The 22,303-nt window shown below is 34.6% G+C and overlaps 2 protein-coding genes and 1 pseudogene across 3 annotated transcripts; all 3 read left to right on the plus strand.

Moving 5' to 3' along the window:
* The first annotated feature begins 4,948 nt into the window (after positions 1-4,948).
* Positions 4,949-9,463, plus strand: LOC18010552 (myrosinase-binding protein 2). The gene is made up of 8 exons (XM_006392907.2): positions 4,949-5,060; positions 5,749-5,968; positions 6,068-6,511; positions 6,609-7,211; positions 7,302-7,748; positions 7,841-8,371; positions 8,458-8,916; positions 9,036-9,463. The coding sequence occupies exons 2-8, from the start codon at positions 5,777-5,779 to the stop codon at positions 9,279-9,281; spliced, it is 2,922 nt and encodes a 973-aa protein (XP_006392969.1). The 5' UTR covers positions 4,949-5,060; positions 5,749-5,776; the 3' UTR covers positions 9,282-9,463.
* A 4,700-nt stretch (positions 9,464-14,163) lies between these two features.
* On the plus strand, positions 14,164-18,273 carry LOC18010553 (annotated as a pseudogene). The gene is made up of 7 exons (XR_002897364.1): positions 14,164-14,272; positions 14,997-15,172; positions 15,292-16,064; positions 16,161-16,670; positions 16,757-17,215; positions 17,287-17,736; positions 17,834-18,273. The product of XR_002897364.1 is annotated as a myrosinase-binding protein 2 (transcript).
* Positions 18,274-18,727: 454 nt separating this feature from the next.
* On the plus strand, positions 18,728-22,255 carry LOC18010527 (probable mitochondrial-processing peptidase subunit alpha-1, mitochondrial). The gene is made up of 13 exons (XM_006392911.2): positions 18,728-18,902; positions 19,342-19,584; positions 19,686-19,982; positions 20,066-20,233; positions 20,348-20,515; positions 20,615-20,692; positions 20,804-20,870; positions 21,010-21,107; positions 21,183-21,252; positions 21,367-21,437; positions 21,542-21,591; positions 21,694-21,806; positions 21,928-22,255. Exons 1-13 carry the CDS (start codon positions 18,864-18,866, stop codon positions 21,972-21,974), a joined length of 1,509 nt encoding a protein of 502 aa, XP_006392973.1. The 5' UTR covers positions 18,728-18,863; the 3' UTR covers positions 21,975-22,255.
* Positions 22,256-22,303: the final 48 nt, after the last annotated feature.

Here is a 22,303-nt window from a genome sequence, read left to right on the forward strand (position 1 = left end):
TGTAAAATCCCATTGTTGCAAATATAACATTTCTTTACGTCGAAATATTATACATTGGAAATTCTCTAATAACCCTCCACTTTTCCTTGCATACACCAAAAGTGCGTTCAATAACTGAACTAATGATGCATGCCAACTATTGAACATTTCCTTATTATTTTTTGGAAACTCCTTATTTATAAACTTTTGAAGATGATATCGAGTATCATCTTTTTAATTTGTCTTTCCGATATGGAGCTAAATATCAACATCTATATGGAGTATTTTCTTTCAAGAGGTTTAGGAAACATTGGATCATCTCGTATAGCTGTTTCCAGCACTCGTGAGTCATGTGTTGATCCAGCCATTCCAACAAAACAATACGTAAAAAGCATATCGTGATCACACATTCCAAGGATGTCAAAAAAAAAGATCACACATTCCAAGGACATTAAGATTTGCTGTTCCTTTTCGGTTCACAAACCGTAATGTATCTTGACCTGGAATCATCATAACAGATATATGTATCCCATTAAGAGCCCAAATACATCCACTAAAATAAGGCCAATACCGTCTATCTCCTTCTAAACTATTGGATATTGCTTCTAACTTATAAGCTGTTATTGGGCGTAAATAGTCAACAGCCAATCGTACTATTGCCCCAAGAACACAATGAAATTTCCATTCCTAATTTTGGTCTGGTGACCATAATTGGACAAGGACATTCTATATAAATAGACAAACGTAAAATTACAAATGTTCTATTATTCAGATCAAATTAAAAAAAAAAATAACGGATTAAAGTAAATCTAGCTGTTTTTCCCAACTCTATCCCAAACTATGATTTGCTCCTACATAAGATGTGTGGAAAGCGGTTATCTCAAGTCTCATGAAAAACTTACGTCCCATATAAAGAAAAGAACGTGTATGTACCTGCAAAATACTGACGTATATGTGTACATGCAGAATAGGCTTCCAGTGGGAGCTATTTTTTAAAAAAATTATTATAAGCTCAGTGGGAGCTATATATTCTATTCACTTCACGTGTTGCTTTTCTACTGACTTTTTTCATTTTTATTTCTAGTTTTTTCAGTCACAATGGATCGGTCTAGTAATTCTTATAATAAATGAAAGGACTCGATCTTAGACGATGTTCTAAAAATCGGCCGCTTAGGGCATCTCTAACTCACCTTTAGAGATTATACTCTAACCCACTTCTATTTTCACCTCTAAAACAAAGATTGCTATTTTTTCCTCCAAATATAGAAGGACTCTATTTTTTCCCTCTATAATAGAGGTGAACTTTTTTATTTATAAAGTAGTCCTTTAACTTTTAAATATTTCTATTTATGCAAAAGGTATAATTTTTTATGAATATAAATGTGATAATTTTGGTTATAGTTTAAAAAAAAATTTTAAAACATATGATATTATTAAATATAAAAATTCTCATTTGAAATTAAACTACAAAAAGTAATTGCAAATTAAAATTACATAAAAATAAACAAAAAATAAACAAAAAATAACAATAATTTAATAATCTCCTAATTGGCTCCCGGATCCACCAAAATTAAAATATTGTCAAAACAAAGTAGATGAAGGAGGAGCGTGTTGATCTTGTTGCTGTTGTTCATCACTTCGCTTCTGTAAAATCCAAATAGCAGAGGATAATAATATCTGATTCTAAGAGTTTCTAGGTCCGTTTAGGAAAATCAAAGATTAAAAAGCTTATTTTTTACTTCGGAATGAATTAGTCGATCATTTATGGGAAAAACACATCAGTAAAGATGATTAAACTATTATGTTTCTTTTTATGATGTAATGTCTTTTTTAGTTTATGAATTTTTACTTCTAGTATTATTATAATATGTTGAAACTTTCATAAAAAGTAACATAAATGGGATTAATTTAAAAATTTAGTCAAAGATTAGTATTACTATAATTTATGAAAATTTTTATAAAAAGTAAAATAACAGATTAAATCACAAATTTTATTTATCAAAGTTAGTATTATTATAATTTATGTAAGTTTTTGTAAAAAACAATAAGTAGGGTAAATTCATAAATTTTATTAACAAAAGGTGTTAAGAACAAATAACAAAAAGAATATATTGAGAATATTCTTTTTTAAAGGGAAAAATAGAGGTAACCATTGGAGACAAATGCACCTTTATTTTAGAGGAAAAAATAGAAGCAACCATTGGAGATGGTCTTAGGTGCTAAAAGAGAGGGTAGCTGCCCTGATTTGTTTTTAGGCAGAGAGTTTAGGCGGTCAACCGATTTTCAACTACTTAAATTCGATTTTTTAAAAATTTGGTGATTTCTTAAAAAAAAAATTTACTTTTTTTTTTAAACCCACAGTATTAACCTAAAAAATCAATCCAAAACTTTTAATATTTTTATATTAGTCCAATATTTTTTGTTTTAGTAAACTAAAACCTTAAAATTGGCCCAAAAATATGTCTAAAAGTTCAATGATACTTATATTTCAATGTATATATGTTTTAACAAATTTAATCTGCAGAAAAAAAATTATTAAATTTAAAAAAAACTAATATGAGTAATTAAAAATTAAATATAATATAGATTAATTAAAACTAATCATCAACTAATCAGTGATTAATCATTGATTTTTGGTTTAAATGCTAGTCAGAGCCCGTCTACCCATCTACCGCTTAGCAAATTATTTAGCAGATCTTAGATAACATAATGTCGATTTTTGATGAGCTTATAATACTAGACCACAGTCGCTTTAATTCTCCTCACTTATAAACACGTTACAAATTTGACCAAAAACAAACACGTTAATTTTGACTAATTTCATTATAAATAATTATAAACTTAAAAATATTAATAACTGCTAATGATTTTGTGAAATTGATAAATTATTTAAATAGAATAAATGATAATTATTCATATTTAATTTAAACTTTATGTTCTTTCTTAATATCTTTTTTTGGTCGGATGTTCTTTCTTAATACCTTATTCAAACAAAAATAACCGGCTTAGGAAAATTATAATTAGAAAAACCCTATAACTAAAAACGTTTTAGTAATAACAATGCATAAAGTCTTACTTTTCTCAGAACAAAAAAACGTGTTTTAAGTAAATATAATAAGTTACATAAAATGCTGCTACATTATACATAAATTTTTATCGATATTGATCACTTAAAAGTTAAAAATTATATTCTTCATTACCAAAAAACATAGTTTATAAATTCTGTTAACGTGTTAACCATAATATATGATACTTGTTATTATGATAACTAACATGATCTAATACTTATTAGCATATTAGCAATAATATTTAATACTAGTAACGTGTTAACATAGTATATATTAATGTATTAAAAATAATATTTGTAACATGTTAATAATAATATTTTTTTTTACTGTTAGCACGCTAACAACTATCATATATTATTTTTAATATAGTAACAAATATCAAATATTTAGTTACAAAATAAAACATTAACAGATATAAAATGTTATGTTTTTTGGTGATGAATAGTATGTTTTCTGGTGATGAATAGTAACATTGATTTTTGAATGAATAGTATTGGTAGAGTTTGATGAACAATCTATGAACAATAACAATAATAGTGATGGTAAAAGAGGAGCAAAATAGAAACAAATATATTTTTCTTTCTAATCAAAGTAATTTTAAACTATTATTGATATATACATATTTAATTTTGATATCTTATGATAGATATTAGATATCGGCGTATCGCTAATAGTTAATACTCAAGATCCCTAAAAATCCAAATCAATAATTTCACGATAAGAAAAGTAAATGGAGTGATAAAAATTGACATGTAAAAAGGGATACCATTTTTTAGTTGGATCCTAGTCATCTTATACAACAATTCTTATTATTTGTCAAGGAGATCTGAAATAATTGGGGTCCACCATTTTACAAGTATCATTTGTGTGAAAATTTAGAAATTATTGAATAGAATAAATGATAATTTTTCTAAATTTAAATAAAACTTTATGTTCTTTCCAAATGCTTTATTGAAACAAAAATCAACGGCTTAGAAAAAAACTAATTACAAAATGAATCATATAACTAAAAAATCTTCAGTGATAACGAAGAAAAATAAATTCTGAAAAAGAAAATGCAAATCAATAATTTCACGGTACGAAAAGGAGAGAATAATAGGTCATTTTCAAGATGAAAGATGGAGTTGCCAATAAAGTGACATGCAAAAGAAAATGGACATCACTTTCTAGTTGGGTCCCATCTGTGCCATTATTCATTCATTAGCCATCTGATACAACATTTCTTATTAGCTGCCAAGACATGTGAACTATTTAGGGTCCACCATTTTACGAGTATCATTTTTGTCATGTTATCGGACGGTTACTTGGATTTTTATTGGTTTTTTACACCACGTGGGAAGCATTTCTCCCACGTTTCCGTTCGAGAATCGCAACTACCGTCATTGTCAGAAAGAATGTAGAGCATTAATTATTAAAATTTGTAAGAAACAGTAAAGTTTTTAAATACATGTGATCAATCAAAAATGACTGAGAGTACTAAACTTTACATAGGGAGTGCAACAAAAAAAACTTTAAACTAATTACTTGGAAGATTGAAACAAAAAAAAAAACATGGAACCATCCGCTAATTAAGTGATAAAACCTAAGAAAACAACATTGTACACAAATATAATAAATCCAGGGAAAAAACGCAGAAATGTTATAGTATGTATCCGGTAGATACTCTAAACCTGATAGGATGAATTAAAAAAGCAGGTATATGTAGGCTTAAAATTTTATCAGAATTCAAGGTATCTATTTGGTCTTTACCTACTCTTATCATCCTGAGAATATAATTTATATAAAGGATTTGTATTAGTGAGCTTTTCAATTTCACACCAATTATTAGCATTTGTATAACAATTTAAGTTTTATATTCATGTGATAAATTTCAAAAACGACAGAGAGTAAACTTTATTACGGAGTGTAAAAAAACTAAAACACTACAAAGCGAGTGTCAATATATAGGGACTATGGCACTACCCCATATCCAATATCATTCTCGATCACTCACAGCTCTTCTCCAACCTGAAGGTCTCTCTCTATCTTTGCCTCCTTTTTCTCCACGATTCTATATTCACATTTTTAGCTGTCAACATTCTCTATTCACATTATCATAATAAAATATAATTTCGTCCTTGTTATAGGATCATACGGTTTTGCCATGCATCAACTGTTTTCTATTTGATAATCGGCCATTCATCAATTGTTGTTGTGAATTATTTTATTTTTTGATAAATACTTGCAGTCATGAATTATACGTTCTTATCAATATATACAAAGACACTACTCGGGTTTTTTGTATGATGTTCAACTGTAAAAATATTTATTGTAATTGCAAAATAACGAAAATTGAAGGATATTAGAGGTTTTAGTCAAACCGTCTTTAGATACGTGATACGTCCTAAAATTCTCAGTATTTATAACGGTTCTCGTATACTTGCTAAAATCCAGAGCTTTTTATACGTATAATTATGTCAAAGAGTCAAAGGAGACTGATTGACATTGTGTCTTGTAAAAGTATTTTCCATTAGTGGAGCCTGAGAAACAATAATTCGATAGAAAAAATAGCTAGTAATGGTATTCAAGTTTTCCTGTGATGATAAGAAGAAAAACAGAGTTTTGTGTTTCTTCTTCTTCCTCTGTTTTTCTTTACATGTGAACTTATGTGGAATTTGAAATAACAAACTACTTTTTTGTTGCTTTTTGAATTAATTTTCAGATTTTCTGTGTAAAGTTAAGAGAAGGAAATGATGTCCCAAAAGATGGGAGCAATGGGTGGTAACATGGGAGGAGCATTCGACGATGGTGTTTTTGACGGTGTGAAGAAAATAATAGTCGGAAGAGATCTTGGATGTGTCTCATATATCAAGATCGAATATGAAAAGGACGGAAAAATTGAAACCCGTGAGCATGGGACTATTCGTGGGCAACTAAATGAGGTAATAAAATTATTGTGACTTTGTTACTCTTCAATCGGTTCGTATCAAACCCTTAAAAAGCTGATAGTTTGTTTGTTTCTTATGGAAAATGAATTTCAGTTTGCGGTGGAATATCCGAATGAATATATCACATCTGTTGGTGGAAGCTACGGTCATGTTAGATACTATGAAGCAGTGCTCATCAAATCGCTATTCTTCAAAACCTCCTACAGAAGAACCTCTCCGAGATTTGGAGATTCAGGTGGGAGAGAATTCATGCTCGAGAGTGAAAATGGAGGAAAGCTTCTTGGATTCCATGGACGCTCAGGTCAAGCTCTTGATGCCATTGGACCCTACTTCTTCGCTGTTAATTCTCCCCTTAAGCACTTTAACCGTCAAGGTGGGAGTGGGGGGAGTGCTTGGGACGATGGTGCTTACGATGGTATTAGAAAAATACTCGTTGGAAGAGGTGGTAAGTTTGTGAGTTATGTTAGGTTTGAGTATGCAAAAGGTGAAAGAATGGTACCACATGCTCATGGGAAAAGACAAGAGGCTCCACAAGAGGTATTTATCGATATATTTATTATCTATGTGTAGTTTCGTGTTTTCAGATATATTTTGAAAAAGAAATAAAAAAAAATTAAAATAACTTTGGTTGCAGTTTGTGGTGGATTATCCTAATGAACATATTACATTAGTGGAGGGAACCATCGATGGCTATCTTACATCGCTTAGGTTTAAGACATCAAAAGGAAGAACCTCCCCTGCTTTTGGAAATGTGGTTGGTCGGAAATTTGTGTTCGAGGAACAAGGTTTCAAGCTTGTTGGCTTCTGTGGTCGATCCGGTGATGCAATTGATGCTCTTGGTGCACATTTTGGCCCTCTTCCAGCTCCAGCTCCAGCTCCAACTCCAACTCCAACTCCTGCTCCTGCTCCTGCTCCTGCTCCAGCTCCAGCTCCAGCTCCAACTCCAACTCCTGCTCCTGCTCCAGCTCCAGCTCCAGCTCCAACTCCAGCTCCAACTCCAGCTCCAGCTCCAGCTCCAGCTCCTGCTCCAGCTCCAGCTCGAGCTCCTGTTACCATAAAGATGGGACCAATCGGTGGTAACAAGGGAACCACATTTGACGATGGTGTCTTCAATGGTGTCAAGAAAATAACTGTCGGGAAAGACGAGTACAGTATAACTTACATCAAGATCGAATATGAAAAGGATGGAAAAGTCGAAATTCGTGAACACGGGACGAATCGCGGGGAGCTAAAAGAGGTCAAAATATATAATTTTTTTCTAAAAAATTGTTCTTATTTAGTAGGTTAGCTCTTAATTCATTTGCTTATAATGGAAAATGAAATACAGTTTACGGTGAAAGAACATATCACAGCTGTAGGTGGAAGCTACAATCATATTTTCAACTATGATACAACGCTTATCACATCACTATACTTCACAACCTCCAATGGCTTTACCTCTCCATTATTTGGTGAGATGAGTGGAGAAGAATTCAATCTCAAAGGTGAAAATGGTGGAAAGCTTCTTGGATTCCATGGACGTGGTGGTTATGCTATTGATTCCATTGGGGCTTTCTTCGAGACACACTCTAGTGGATCCCAAAAGTTGTCCAAAAAGATGGGACCGATTGGTGGTATTAAGGGAAATACATTCGACGATGGTGTTTTCGATGGTGTGAAGAAAATAACTGTGGGGAAAGACATGTATGGTATAACTTATATCAAGATCGAATATGCAAATGACGGAAAATTGGAAACTCGTGAACACGGGACGGCTAGCGCGGAACTAGAAGAGGTGAAAATAAATAAAGGGTCTTTTGTGAATTTTGTTAATATTCAATTGGTTTGCTACTAATTCGTTTGTTTATAATGGAAAATGAAATACAGTTTACTGTGGATTATCCAAAAGAACACATTACAGCCGTTGGTGGAAGCTACGATCATATCTTTACCTACGATACAACGCTTGTGACATCCCTCTACTTCACAACCTCCAATGGATTTACCTCTCCATTATTCGGTAAAAATAGTGGAAAAGAGTTCAATCTCAAAAGTGAAAATGGAGGAAAGCTTGTTGGATTCCATGGACGTGGTGGCACTGCTATTGATGCCATTGGGGCTTACTTCGACACCGGTTCAAAAGGAGGTGAAGGAGAGAGCTCCGGCAGCAACGATACAAAACCTGTTGACACTGACACCAAACCCGGCAAAGACGATTCAAAACCTGATGCCTCGGGAAAGACGGGACTGCTTGGTGGTAAAGGTGGAAACGCATTTGACGATGGTCGTTTTGATGGTGTAAAGAAAATAACTGTGGGAGCGGATGATTTAAGTGTGACCTATATCAAGATAGAATACATTAAAGATGGAAAGGTCGAAATCCGTGAACATGGGACGAATCGCGGGGAACTAAAAGAGGTTAGATTGAATCAATCAAAAGTCTTTTTGTGTGTGAATTTTGTTTTTATTCAATTGGTATGCCACTAATTCGTTTGTTAATACAGTTTTCGGTGGATTATCCGAAAGACAAGATCACAGCCGTTGGTGGAAGCTACGATCATATTTTCACCTACGATGCGACGCTTGTCACATCACTATACTTCACAACCTCCAATGGAATCACCTCTCCATTATTCGGTAAAACGAGTGGAAATGACTTCAATCTCAAAGGTGAAAATGGAGAAAAGCTTGTTGGGTTCCATGGACGTGGTGGCACTGCTATTGATGCCATTGGAGCTTACTTCGACACTAGCAGCGATTCCAGTACTCAAAGAGTGGACGCACAAGGAGGCAAGGGAGGCATTCAATGGGACGATGGAGGCGATCACGATGGTGTGACGAAGATACTTCTTGTAGGTAGTGGTCGAGGTATTGATCAAATCAAGTTCGATTATCTCGAAAACAAGCAGCCAAAGGAAGGAACCCTCCATGGTGTGAAAGGAAGAAGAAGTTTCGAATCAACGGTCAGTATATATATATATATATATATATTTTTTTTTTAGCTCAAAGAACATTTTCTGTCAAAATGTTGATTTGAGATTACTTAAAATTTCCATCTCGTAAATTTTCGTGTTTTCTGCAGATTGAGATAAGTCATCCCAATGAGTATCTGGTTGCCGTCAAGGGTTGGTACGATTCATCCAATGTCATTCAAGGACTTCAATTCCAAACCAGCACAAAGACTTCCGATTACTTTGTGTCTGGATTTGCTGGAGAAGGTACAGAGTTTACACTTGAAGTTAAAGACAAGAAGATCGTCGGTTTTCATGGCTTTGCCGACTCTGGTCTCTATTCTCTTGGAGCTTATTTCGCTCCAATCACCAAATGATCACCAATTGAAAGTTTGTTGTGTTTGTTTCTTGATTTCCATATGAATAAAGTTATATCAGAGACAGACTTGTAGATTTGTCACCTCAAGGTCTCTTGATGGACTATGAGTTATGTTTGTGTTTCAACTTGATGTTTGTGTTGTCGCTTGTTGTTTTTAATAAATGATGTCTGTTCGATCTATTTTGATTGTGTTTCTCTCTGAATCTTGTTACGACTACAAAAGGTTTTTGTCTTAGCTAGTAAGTATTTGCTACATTTTTATCTTCTTACCACAATATGTTGGAACTTTGAATGAGTCGCACGAACAAGATCAAGGAGGATGTTTGCTTAATAATTAGGATTGTGGCTTTAAACTGTATGACGATAAAGTAATTGTTGTGAACGTAAAAAAGTTAAAGCCATACTTTTTTGTTTTTAGAAAAATGTGTCCATCATAAAGGAAAATGAAAGAAATGGACTGTGATGCTTTTTGTGAAGTAGTTTTAGGATTTGTATAACTTTAAAATAAATAAAGTGGATAAAAGAAAACTATTACAATTTTTTTAAAAAGTTCTCACAACCTTTAAAATTAATTTACCTAACAATATATAATATATAAAATAAATATAGAATACGTATGCTATAAATGAAATGAAAAAGAAACAAATTGAATACTTGTATAATATGTATACTGTTTAGAGGATTTTCGGTTTTCGAGTAGGGGCAAGTCTCCTACAAATCGGAGAAAACGTGAAGATTCAGAAAACACGATAGAGTGTGTTTTTCGAAAACTCTGCGATGCTCAAATCAGAAAATAGCTCGAAAATTTCACTTAATTGCCAATTAAAAAGCAGAAAGGAGCCGGAAACTTATGAAGAAAAGTGGACCGAGAATCCTCATAAAGAGTAGGATTTACTCAGGCCTTTTAGTGGAATTGGGCTTTTCAGGGTGAAAAAAAAATACTCCACGGTTAGGAACCGCCGTGGAGTGGTAATGAAGAAAAGCGACCAAAAATATAGTCAGAAAAGAGTAAAGTGTATGTACTTACGAACCACAAGTATTTAAAGTGAACTCTTTTTTCGTGGAAAAGGGTAAAGTATTTATAAGGAGTTACGGACTCTGACTAGTATACCGGATCGGTCTATAGACGGTGGTTTGGGTGGGTCGACCCATGATCCGACTTGACTGGGTTCGAATCTTATGATGGCGTCATGCTTCTGATGGCCTCATCAACTTTTCTTGGCAGCGTCCTTTTTGTTCTCAGTATACGAGTCAGATTGGCGGTTCAGACGCGGTATGGCTCTTTACTGAACCTCTTTTTTTTTCCTGGCTCTTGCGAAAAGTCATTGTCACTTGACATACGTTAGGAAAACAAATTAAATGTCAATCTTGTGGATATGTAAAGGTGTGGACAATTAAATCAAACTAAGACATATTCTTATTGTCGAATGGAGGGAAATTTGAATAATGTTCCCGGTTAAGTAGTTTATTCATACCTGGTTCGGATCCCTCGATATTGGGATTGGACTGCTGCAGATGGATGATTTTGTTTTCCGGATACCTGTGCGAGCCACACTTTTTTATATTCCGATCTTTTCAGATCACCGAGTTTAGGTCTAGGACATAGAGAATATGACTTCCTCTCCTTCTGACCACTTAGTTTCCAACTTTTTTGTTTTTGATAGTGTGATCTATATTGTCAGACACGAGGAGTCCGGGAATAGATGGCCTATCGTATTGGATTTCCCAAATCCGATGGATTCGTTACCCAATACTATAAGTTTAGGCCATATTAAATCGACGGCCTAATACGTGTCCTAATTTAGCTTAGAGGGTTTACAAAAAATCATAAAGTATAAACACGCGATTCACCACTTAAGAAAAATTGAATTGATATATTAAAGTTGCTTTTTTTTTAGTCAGTTTGCTATAAATACCAAAACTTGGTCAAAATTAGCTGAATAGGAATGACAAGACGTAAATCTATCTCTACAGTGTTTGGTTGGAATGTTAATTACCATATAACCCTCATTTCTCAGTCTCTCTCTTTCCTTTCTTTTATATTTAAAAACGAAGAAAAATTAGTTGTAACAAGTTACATGTTATTGTAGCATGTTAAAAATTATTGTATTATGTAAATATGTAGGTTAACTGCTAACTTTTAGCTTAGCACGATAACATAGTTGATATCAGTTAACTTTTATGTTCTTTTTCGTCGGAACATTAACATTTTCCTAGATGTGATGATTTTGTTACAAGTTATATTTGATTGTAATACGTTAATTTATGTATTGTACCTCTAACGTTTGTTTTAACATGGTAACTTAATAATTTTCTGTTTAACTTACATGTTACCTCTAAATGTTTATATGTTATTATACCATTTAAACATTTAGATATAGCTCTAACTTTATATTTCACACGACAAATAAAATCTTGAATCATCAACTTTCATCTTCAATCTCCAGAAAAACCCAATATATGAACCATTGTCGCCGATATCAAAATCGATCTAAATTCCCAGAAAATTCACAGCCAAATTTGCACTTCCACCTATTTTTGTATTATCCACATCCATATCTTTGGTGTTCATTCCTTTGACATAGATAATCTTATAAAGTGTTTTTGGTGAGTGTGTGTAAGAGATTGAGTGAAGGATTGTAAAAAAATTAAAGATTTGTGAGGAAAGAGAAAGATGAACGACGGAAATATGGTATGAAGAAGAAGAAGTTGTGAGAGAAAAATATTAAGGGTAATAATGTCATATTGAAAAGTATACAGAAGAGTAATATTGCGTTTTCCTATTTTGCAAATTATGAACAATCATGAGGTTATCTACTACAAATACTTTTTTTTTTTCATGATTGACACGTAAGCATGCATGCTGCGTAGCCGTCATTCAATGACTGAAATGTTATGTCATTTTTTTTGGTGTACCAAATGGCAAATGCATGGTTTATTCTGTGCAGCCCTTTTTTAATAAATATTAAACTGGTACAATCAGATTTGGCTTGTTTGCCAATAGTTTCTATTTCTATTCCAATATTACTAGCTCTAACTATCTAAGAATAAACTTAAACTAGATTTTATCACGTGCATCCGCACGGAAAATTTGTTTTAATCAAAATTTGTAATCTAATTTATGTTTCTTTATAAATATAATTTTTTAATAAGTGATATAAAAAAAATTATGTTTAGATATAATTTTTTTTTTTTTTTTTCAGTATTATTATGACTACTATGATCATAAAATAATTTTAGTCTGGTTATTTTATTAATAAAAAATGACTGTTATTATAAAAATAAATTTCTAACTCGTTCATTTTATTAATCCGAGAAAGATCATGATTATGAAACCGTAATTATAAATCCGTCCGTTTATATTACTTTATAATATAAATATTTACTAGTTTTGAAATAATTTTCTCCTAATATCTTGCATTCTCTAATAACCTAAACAGCATAAGACCATAATTATTAAAAAAAATTAATTTGTCCCATCAAATTATTATATAATATTAATCTTTATCTATTTTTAATATGTGAAATTTTAATCTGATAGAATATGATTAAAAAATATAATAAGATATTTGTTAATCATATGTGTTATTTTGAAAATCTTATTTAAATTTCAAATGTTAAATTAAATCTAACATATATTTAAGGAAGTCTATTTAAATTAATATCTATAGACTATAGATATAACCTATATTTAAGAAAATTTTTAGTTATCTAAATTAATATCTAATTTTCAAAATTAAATTTATATATATTAAAAATATTTTAAAAAAAAATTTTAGGAGTGTTTGTAAACAAACACTAAAATTAATTCTGTTTTAATATAATAGATTCGATAATTAAAAAACAAAGAACAATATAGCTGTGTCAGCCAAGATGCCGTAAAATTTCCGATATTTGAGACTGTAATGATTGCTTCAGTTGAAGTGAGTTTGATTGAATAATCAAGATGATAAAAAATCCAGAAATTTCGTTTGACGAGAGATGTTTGGTCTGAGGAATGACCGGAAGTTTGGTCTAATTAAGTCTTTGAAGAAAAGCCAACATAGACATACCGCTTCAAAATCGGTTTTCTACATTGCGTCAGTACTGTAGTAAATTATAGTCCCTTCTTTGTGGGAGATGGGATTTTCGAACTGAAACAAGAAGAAACTAAGAGAAAAAATAGGAATGATGACAAATATTTATTTAAAATTTCTTTATTAATGTGTGAATAAATTTATTACAAATTTGCATTTTACCGTGGTCTATTACAGTCTTCTAGTCGCTCAAGCAAAACTTCATATCATATTTTTTATCATTATGCAGAAGTATATTCATCTGCGGAGGAATAGTGGATTGAGGTGACAAAACTTGGGCTAAATTCATAAGTTACTTGGATTTTTATTTGTTTAGGAAGCCATTCTCTCTAACGTTCATAACAAATTCACCCGTTTTCGAGAATCGCACCTACTGCCACTGTAATGTTTTTTTCTCTCAAATATGTAAGTATCAGTGTATCAAAGACTCAAAAGGAGACTGGAATTATCTTGTAAAAATTAAAATAAATGTTACGATTCTTTTTTAGTTAATTTGATTTTTTAATAATTTTCTAACCCAATTTTTATATAGCCGATCGACTCGAGAAAAAAAAAACTGGGGCTAAACCGCGTTAACGGCTCTAATAATATGTTCTCCTAATTACAGAATCTTTTTCTTTCTAAAATTCCTAATTACAGAAAATGCCACTGAAGTAGTTACACATGTGAAGAGCATGGTGCAAGGGTATCATTTATACAAAAAAAATTAGGCTTCATTTGGTTAGACCATTTTTTTATGGTCGGTGATATTCTTTTTTCTTTTTTTCTTGTATAACCAAAAAATGTTGAATATCGCCATGTGACAAAAAAATTAACGTTAACTAACCTTATCACCGAAATGGCAATAAATATCAAACCATTTGCCATCCCCAATTATTGCATTCACTCTCCTCCTCCACATCTTCTCACTCAGGTACTCTCTCTCTACCTCTCTCTCACACTCTCTCTCTCTCTATCTCTCTCCTCTCTCTCTCTCATTTTCGAGTTTCTAGATTATTCTATTCATCCGATCAAAACGAGCTACAGTAGAGATTAAACAAAGACTATGAAAGAAGTTTTTATGTATTTAATAAAAGACCTTCAAGAATTTATGAACAAAGCATTTTTGTGGCTATGCATGTTGATATCAATTATTGTCCCGATTTTATTTTCAATAGTTTTCGTGTTTTTTCGGTAACACTTGTCTCCTTTCCTTTCTTTAATTCTTCTATATACACATTATCATTATGTTTTGTTTTATTGTTAATTTCCATTCTTCAATTTAACGATATAATTTTCTTTTGTTTTTAGTCGTACATTAATATATTTTATTTTCATGGCTTTTAAAAAATAAAAGAGATTGTTTTGTTTTCACACAATAACGAATTGACTTCGTAAGGTTTAGATCGGTTGAAATTAAACCAGATCCAGACCGGTTCATTTTAGAAAGATACAGAAAAACACATTCGATGTTAATAAGTACAATTATATATCGTGTAATTTGAGTTTGATCCATCACACTCCTTAGTGGCCAATCAAAGATGTTAGAGTAACTGCGTTTTGTTATTATTTTTCTGGAAATATATTGTGGAAAAAGGTAATATACAAGTCTAAACTTCTTTTTTTGGAAATATTTAATTTTTATCCATAATTTTCAGGATATATTTGACTGATCGTCTTAACGGCCACGATGTCTTGGGATGACGGAAAGCACACGAAGGTGAAGAGAGTTCAGCTTACGTTCGATGACGTCATCAGATCCATCCAGGTCGAGTACGTCGGAACCACCCTCCAGTCTCAGCGACGTGGCAACGGCGGCACCAAATCTGACGGAGTTAGTAACAACAGTGCTAACAACATTTTAGTATTTAAGAGTGTTTTAACTGTAAAAGATTATATTAAACAATTGTGGTTTGTTAATTACATATCTTTTTTTGTTGTTGGCACATGCAGTTCACACTGAGCTCGGACGAGTACATAACGGGATTGTCTGGTTACTATAGAACGACTTTTTCGGGAGACATTATAACGGCGTTAACGTTTAAGACGAACAAGAAGGCATATGGCCCTTACGGAAACAAAACTCAACACTACTTTTCCGCTGAAGCACCCAGTGGTAATCAAATCGCCGGATTTCTAGGAACCTCCGGCAATGCTCTCAACTCCCTAGACGTTCACTTTGCTCCCATTCCTCCCGCTGGTAGCATCGGACCAAAACCTGATGAACCCGAAACCAAACCTCCCGGCCAAGAAGATTCAAAAGGTGATGGCTCCGGAATCAAACCTCCCGGCCAAGAAGATTCAAAAGGTGATGGTTTCGAAACCAAACCTCCAGGCCAAGAGGATTCAAAAGGTGATGGCTCCGGAACCAAACCTCCTGGCAAAGAAGATTCAAAAGGTGATGGCTCCGGAACCAAACCTCCTGGCAAAGAGGATTCAAAAGGTGATGGCTCCGGACCAAACCTCCCGGCAAAGAAGATTCAAAAGGTGATGGCTCTGGAGCCAAACCTCCTGGCCAAGAAGATTCAAAAGGTGATGGCCCCGGAAAGACTGGGCTGATCGGTGGTAACAGTGGAGACGCATTTGATGATGGTCGTTTTGGTGGTGTGAAGAAAATAACTGTTGGAGCAGATGAATACAGTGTGACTTACATCAAGATTGAGTACGTAAAGGACGGAAAAGTTCAAACCCTTGAACACGGGACTATTCGCGGGGAACTACAAGAGGTCAGAATGAATTAATTTTTTTTTTTTTGTGAATTTTGTTAATACTCAAATGGTTTGGTACTAATTCATGTGTTTCTAATGGGAAATCAAATACAGTTTTCGGTGGATTATCCAAAGGAACATATCACAGCTGTTGGTGGAAGCTACGATCATATTTTTACCTACGATACAACGCTTATCACATCGCTATACTTCACAACCTCCAATGGAATTACCTCTCCATTATTTGGTAAGCAGAGTGGAAAAGACTTCAATCTCAAAGGTGAAAATGGAGGAAAGCTTGTTGGATTCCATGGCCGTGGTGGAGCTGCTATAAATGCCATTGGAGCTTACTTTGACACCAGTTCGAAAGGAGGTGACGATACAAAACCTGTTGACACTGACACCAAACCCGGCAAAGACGATTCAAAACCTGATGCCTCGGGAAAGACGGGACTGCTTGGTGGTAAAGGTGGAAACGCATTTGACGATGGTCGTTTTGATGGTGTAAAGAAAATAACTGTGGGAGCGGATGATTTAAGTGTGACCTATATCAAGATAGAATACATTAAAGATGGAAAGGTCGAAATCCGTGAACATGGGACGAATCGCGGGGAACTAAAAGAGGTTAGATTGAATCAATCAAAAGTCTTTTTGTGTGTGAATTTTGTTTTTATTCAATTGGTATGCCACTAATTCGTTTGTTAATACAGTTTTCGGTGGATTATCCGAAAGACAAGATCACAGCCGTTGGTGGAAGCTACGATCATATTTTCACCTACGATGCGACGCTTGTCACATCACTATACTTCACAACCTCCAATGGAATCACCTCTCCATTATTCGGTAAAACGAGTGGAAATGACTTCAATCTCAAAGGTGAAAATGGAGAAAAGCTTGTTGGGTTCCATGGACGTGGTGGCACTGCTATTGATGCCATTGGAGCTTACTTCGACACTAGCAGCGATTCCAGTACTCAAAGAGTGGACGCACAAGGAGGCAAGGGAGGCATTCAATGGGACGATGGAGGCGATCACGATGGTGTGACGAAGATACTTCTTGTAGGTAGTGGTCGAGGTATTGATCAAATCAAGTTCGATTATCTCGAAAACAAGCAGCCAAAGGAAGGAACCCTCCATGGTGTGAAAGGAAGAAGAAGTTTCGAATCAACGGTCAGTATAAATGTAATATTATTATTTTTTTCACGTTTTTCTGATTACTGAAAATTTCGTGTTCTCTGCAGATTGAGATAAGTCATCCCAATGAGTATCTAGTTTCAGTCAAGGGTTGGTACGATGCGTCCAATGTCATTCAGGGACTTCAGTTCAAAACCAGCACAAAGACTTCTGATTACTTTGTGTCCGAATTTGCTGGAGACGGTACAGAGTTTACACTTGAAGTTAAAGACAAGAAGATCGTCGGTTTTCATGGCTTCGCCGACACTGGTCTCAATTCTCTTGGAGCTTATTTCGCTCCAATCTCCTCAACTCCAGTGAAACCTATCAAGAAGCTAAAAGCCGTTGGTGGTGACGAAGGAACTTCATGGGATGATGGTCCTTTCGACGGCGTTAGAAAAATAAATGTAGGACAAAACAATGATGGTGTGTCGTTCGTGGAGATTGAGTATACAAAGGGCTCTCAGACAGTTCTCGGTGATGGTCATGGCAAAAAGTCACCTCTTGGAGTTGAAACGGTGACTCTTTCTCTCTATCCCTATCTGTTTTCAAAGTCTTCTTCATTGCTATGTTTCTGGAGATTTGAATTCTTGAAACTTTCTTTTCTTTGTGTAGTTCGAGCTTAATCCAGGTGAATACATCAAGGCAGTAGGAGTCTACTATGATAAAGTCTATGTAGGGAACCGTGGTGAGGTATTGGTGACGAGTTTGGTATTCATAACTAACGAGCGAACATCTCCACCATTTGGAATGACCGGTGGAGAATATGTTGAACTTAAGGAAGAAGGTCAAAAAATCGTTGGGTTTTATGGAAAAGCTAGTGATTGGGTTCATCAAATCGGAGTCTATGTCACGCCAATCGCCAATTGAAAGCCTGTTGTGTTTGTCTCTTGATTTCCATATGAATAAACATGAATAAAGTTATATCAGAGCCATATTTGTGGATTTGTCACCTCAAGGTCTCTTGATGGACTATGTGTTATGTTTGTATTGCAGTGTGATGTTTCGTGTTGTTGCTTGTTTGTTCTTAATAAAGGATGTCTGTTTGATCAGTGCTTTTGAATTTGTGTTTCTCTGAATTTGTCCATACTACAAATTTGATTACTCATCACTCTAAATCTATTGGTGTTTTCTTACATTAACATTATGTTTTTTATCTTCTGACACAGTACATTCATAGGCATGGAAATTCGGGCTAACCGAACCGAACGAAAATTCTACTGAAATTAACCGATTTTTTTTTTGATTTGGTTCGGTTTTTAAAACATTTATCGACTAAATCTTTTTCGGGTTTATATATTACCAAATTTTTCGGGTTTTGTATTGCAATTCGGGTAAATCGCGTAATTTCGAAAAGGATTTCAATCTTGTATTTATATTGGGCCAAGCCCAGTATAATATTCGGGCTGTTTTTACTTTTATTTATACTTATCTGGGTCAGGATTATTCTACTTAACGGCCCTACAATAAAAGTGGCCGAGGATGAAGCAAGCAAGTAGTTGCTCGATCGAATAAACTAAAGCAAAACAAAGGGAAAAAAAAAACTGCGACTATCCTCTGTCTCTCTCACCTCTCAATTCATCAGCCTCGGCCTCTCTTTCCGTCGACTCGCTACTCATTTCCGATTTAGGGTTTCCCAGTCGCCATGTATCGCACGGCAGCTTCACGAGCCAGGGCTCTTAAGGTCGGTACCGTTTTTAATGTTATTTTCTCCTGAATAAGCTTTCGGAACGTTCGAGTGATGAAAGATTTGTTCGATTTAGTGATTTCTCGTATCACTCTCGGAAAATTTGTAGATCTGGATTCATAGTTTCCGCTTAATTAACGGCAGTGATGGCACTTATTAGGTTTACAAATGATCTCTTCTCTTTGAGATTTTGTATCGTAACTTCTGAAGTCAATCTATTGGTATAGATCAGAGAACATCCGATTTTCGATTCAGAGAAATGACTTGTTATTCATATCTTTTTGTACCTCTTTGCTTCAATCGGAGATCATGAATTCTTAGTATGCAACTCATTGTTCGTTAAAACAGACGAGTTTTCTTTTAATTTCGAGTGATTGATACAAGGGAAAAAAAATATCGGCTTCTTGTAATAACGCATGATATTCGTGTTTTATAGGGATCACTTAGCCGAAGTTTGAGACCGGCACGATATGCAAGTTCTAGTGCTGTTGCGACGAGTTCTTCTCCGTCAGGTTTCTTGAGCTGGTTGACTGGCTCGTCCTCTGGTTCCATTACTTCATTGGACATGCCATTACAGGGCGTCTCTCTTCCTCCGCCACTTCCTGACCTCGTCGAGCCAAGCAAGATTAAGATCACTACTCTTCCAAATGGTTTCAAAATCGCCTCAGAGATGTCTCCGGTAAAAAAATTATGATTTGTGTTTGATTTCTCTGATAATCAATGGAAATGCGAGGAATGACCTGAAAAAGAGTTATGTTGGTGTTTTTTTTTTTGGTTCAGAATCCTGCAGCTTCCATTGGTTTGTATGTTGATTGTGGCTCTATTTATGAGGCTCCTTACTTCCATGGAGCAACGCATTTGCTTGAAAGGATGGCTTTCAAGAGCACATTAAACCGAAGCCATCTTCGTCTTGTGAGGGAAATAGAGGCTATTGGAGGCAACACATCGGCATCTGCTTCTCGGGAGCAAATGAGCTACACTATTGATGCTCTTAAAACCTATGTCCCTGAAATGGTTGAAGTTCTTATTGATAGTGTGAGGAACCCTGCTTTCTTGGATTGGGAAGTGAATGAAGAGGTAAATCTCGTTTCCCTTTGTTGTTATTTTGATAACTCAGGTACAAAATTTATGTGACTAATTGTAATGTGTCGATTCCGCAGCTACGTAAGATGAAGGTGGAGATAGCTGAACTTGCAAAAAACCCTATGGGATTCCTCATGGAAGCTATTCATTCTGCTGGTTATTCCGGTCCATTGGCAAATCCTCTGTACGCACCAGAGTCTGCTTTGGACACATTGAATGGGGACCTCTTGGAGGAGTTTATGACTGTAAGACCGCATCAGCTTTTGAGAACCATCTACATCTCTGTGATTACAATCATTTACTTAAGTTTGTGCCCTCTTTTTTTTTCTTATAACTCACTCGATCTGGGCTTTTTCCAGGAGAATTTTACTGCTGCACGTATGGTACTGGCAGCAAGTGGAGTTGAACACGAGGAACTTTTAAAAGTTGTTGAGCCATTAACTTCTGACCTTCCTAATGTAGCGCGCCAACCAGAGCCAAAATCTAAATATGTTGGTGGAGATTTTCGCCAACATACTGGTGGAGAGGTATTCATGAGAGATTTGCAGTCATTGGACAAGTGTGTTTGAGATGAAGGTGGTTTTAATGTCACAATTCTAACTGAGCTTTTGTTCTGCCATTTTCAGGCTACACACTTTGCGCTTGCCTTTGAGGTGCCTGGCTGGAACAACGAGAAAGAAGCAGTCATCGCCACTGTTCTGCAGGTGTCTATAGTTTGAATGTTTACTTTTTTGCTTGTGTTAATTTTTCACCTGTTTCCATAAAATTCTTTCCACTAGTGAAGATTCACTAAAATGTAAATTAATTGCTATTAGATGCTTATGGGAGGAGGTGGCTCATTCTCTGCTGGAGGCCCTGGAAAAGGAATGCACTCGTGGCTCTGTAAGTCAAATCTCGTGTTTTTGTTGCGTTTTTTTTGAGGTTTCTGTTTTTACGTTTATTGAACTAGTTCATGTAACATTTTCAAACACTGCTAGGCGTGTTCAGTAATAGTGATACAAGTTCCTATGTCTGGTTACAGATCTTCGTATTCTAAACGAATATCAGCAAGTTCAGTCATGCACTGCATTCTCTAGCATCTTTAACGACACCGGATTGTTTGGAATCTATGGTTGCTCGGTGAGTTCTTGATACTGCTTACTAAGCTTTTCCCTTTTTATCAGTTATCATCATTTTTCCATTGATTTGATGCAGAGTCCCGAGTTCGCTGCAAATGCGATCGCGTTAGCAGCTAAAGAACTGAAAGATGTAGCAGGAGGAAAAGGTATGCTGTTTGTTTCTTCGTGTTTCGCTGAACTACCTCTTCTAATCTAACATGTTGAAACCAATCTTTTGTTATATATCTGAAAGATTTTCCTTCTGTTTATACGTTGGACAGTTAACCAGAAGCATCTTGATCGCGCCAAGGCAGCCACAAAATCTGCAGTTCTGATGAATTTGGAATCTCGGGTATTCCTCTACTCTTAAATAAAATCGTTATGCGTAAAAAGCAATTTGATTACTCGATTCAAACCATTAGATGGTATTAACATGTTAACGGTTGTATTCTGCAGATGATTGCAGCAGAAGACATTGGCAGGCAGCTACTTACGTACGGAGAGAGGTACACGCAGATTTTATTAAAGAAAACAGAAGAAATTCAGTCAATCTCATAGTTTCTTTCTTCTTGAGCATGACGGTGTTTTGTTAAAAAAAAATCTTGCAGGAAACCAGTTGAGCAATTCTTGAAGACAGTAGACCAACTAACCTTGAAGGACATTGCAGATTTCACCGGCAAGATTATTTCAAAGCCCTTGACAATGGGTTCCTTTGGAGATGGTAAACAAGTTTCCACTTTTTTCTTTTTACTTCTACCGAATATGTATTTTTTTTATGAATTCTAGTAATAAAAAAAAAATTAAACAAGATATGGCGTCTTAACTTTTGTTTTTTTCTGCAGTGTTGGCTGTTCCGAGCTACGACACTGTAAGCAACAAATTTTGTTGAAGCAGCAAACAATCGCCAAAAATCAACAATATTTTGGGACTTGTAAAATAAAGAAGATCTTTGGGAGAAGAAGAAGACCCAACCAATTTTAATTTTTTTTTAACAGTGGTCCTATTTTTATTCAATGGATTTTGTTTCCATCTACAGTTACAAAAAGGCGGACTTTTTCCGTTCTCTCTCTCTCAAATTTTCAGAAATATTTGTATTCCAATAAATGATCTTTCACTACGTGCAAAACAACTTCAGCGGTACAATTATTACTTACTGCATGTCATTTTTAACGTTCGATGTGGTACAATCATATTTTGAGCACCGTCATCTCAAGATTG

Source organism: Eutrema salsugineum, unplaced genomic scaffold, assembly GCF_000478725.1.
Source record: "Eutrema salsugineum unplaced genomic scaffold, Eutsalg1_0 scaffold_7, whole genome shotgun sequence".
Lineage (NCBI taxonomy): Eukaryota > Viridiplantae > Streptophyta > Magnoliopsida > Brassicales > Brassicaceae > Eutrema > Eutrema salsugineum.